We start from the raw sequence: 1444 nt of genomic DNA, 5'->3' as shown, positions 1-1444 counted from the left end.
TACACAGAATTTGAACACCTCTCTACATGAAATATGCGTAACAGAGAACATGTACATGCCAAGGCGATACATACTCGTATGTATGTATATGTGTATGTGTGTGGGTATATATTTAAAAAACAAAGAATGGAATAGTGGATAAAAGACAGGAATAGACAATTCATATGAAAGGGAAAAAAAAGGTAAAAAAATATCAACAAATATCTAATGTATCAAAATGACAAATATAAAAAGTGAAATGATGCCAAGTGCTAGCAAGGGTGTGGAGAAGTGGACACTCAGAGCCCATACAGAGTACAAACTAGGAGCATCGTGTTGGGCCCATTCTGGAAACACCAACAGCTTTCCAGTGTTAGTCATCTCCGCTGCTCACTCCACTCTCAGGGTTTATTCTGAGGAAATAATCAAAGACGGGCACATAGGCTTATGTTCCAGAATCATTTATAGGTACTGATAATCTTGATGTTTAACAATAAAGGAACAGATAAATCATGATACAGCTGTAAGGCAGAAAATGATGTAGTCAGCAATGATGTTTTGAAAAATATTTTATAACATGGAAAATGCTCATCATAAAATGTTAACTGGAAAAGGATAAAAAGGACATGCAGAGTATGAATCCAGTCTTATTTTAAAAGAAAAAGCATATATTGGTATATATGTGCACAGAAATAAACTAGAAGGAAATGCATCTTCATGTAATGACCTATGAACTGACACTGAGGGTCATTTCTATTCTTATAATTTTTTTTCAAATTTCTTCAATATATATGTATTACTCGTATAATCAGAAAAAAAGGTTTATATGCAAATAAAAGGAAAACATCAAGACTCCAATGGTAAGAGGGCCAAAGGGTATATTCAAATAATTTTCAGGAAAAAAAACATGTTCAATATTCCGCCTCCTTAGGTATCAAAGGAGCAAAGTGAAGTACTAGGTGCCACTTAGCTGAGCACACTAACAGCACTACAGGGAAGAGAGCAGGCACGGTGTCCAGGGTCTATGAAGGTGGTTTCATTTTAATTTCTCTTAAAATAAGAAAAAGGAGTATGATAATAATGAATCAAGCCTAGGTTATATTTCTCTTTTGTCAATGCAGTTGTAAAATAGAACTTTTCCTATCTGTCACAAGAGGAAGGGCCCGAGACTGCCATGGCGTGGCCCTGGGGGCCAGATGATGCCAGGCCGGCTCACGGACACTCCAGAGGAAGGCCATGGAGTGGCAGATGTCCAGGGTCATCGCCATGTCGTCACCACGCCTGAACAAAGGCCATCTGTCTGGACATGCAGCTTGGAACGGTGCCTGTGCCCGGGAGATGGACGTGCAGGGGACATTCCTACCTGACCAGTGTTACTGATTGGTTTCTTAATAATGAAACAGTATTACTTTGCAAACACACAACCAAAAACATACTGAGATGATTCCTTAAGCTATTCATCTCC

At 38.5% G+C, this 1444-nt stretch overlaps 1 protein-coding gene across 1 annotated transcript in view; it reads right to left on the bottom strand.

The window, feature by feature from the left end:
- Positions 1 to 352: 352 nt before the first annotated feature.
- The window catches only part of ZNF74 (zinc finger protein 74), a 22412-nt gene continuing 21320 nt past the window's right edge, over positions 353 to 1444 (bottom strand). Inside the window, exon 6 of the mRNA XM_019632043.1 lies at positions 353 to 392. Coding sequence (XP_019487588.1) covers positions 353 to 392 — 40 coding nt within the window. The remainder of the gene's footprint in view (positions 393 to 1444) is intronic.

This window comes from Hipposideros armiger, unplaced genomic scaffold (genome assembly GCF_001890085.2).
Source record: "Hipposideros armiger isolate ML-2016 unplaced genomic scaffold, ASM189008v1 scaffold_1073, whole genome shotgun sequence".
Taxonomy (NCBI): Eukaryota; Metazoa; Chordata; class Mammalia; order Chiroptera; family Hipposideridae; genus Hipposideros; species Hipposideros armiger.
The sequence above is the reverse complement of the archived record's forward strand: the minus strand, read 5'-3'. Positions and strand labels throughout refer to the sequence as shown.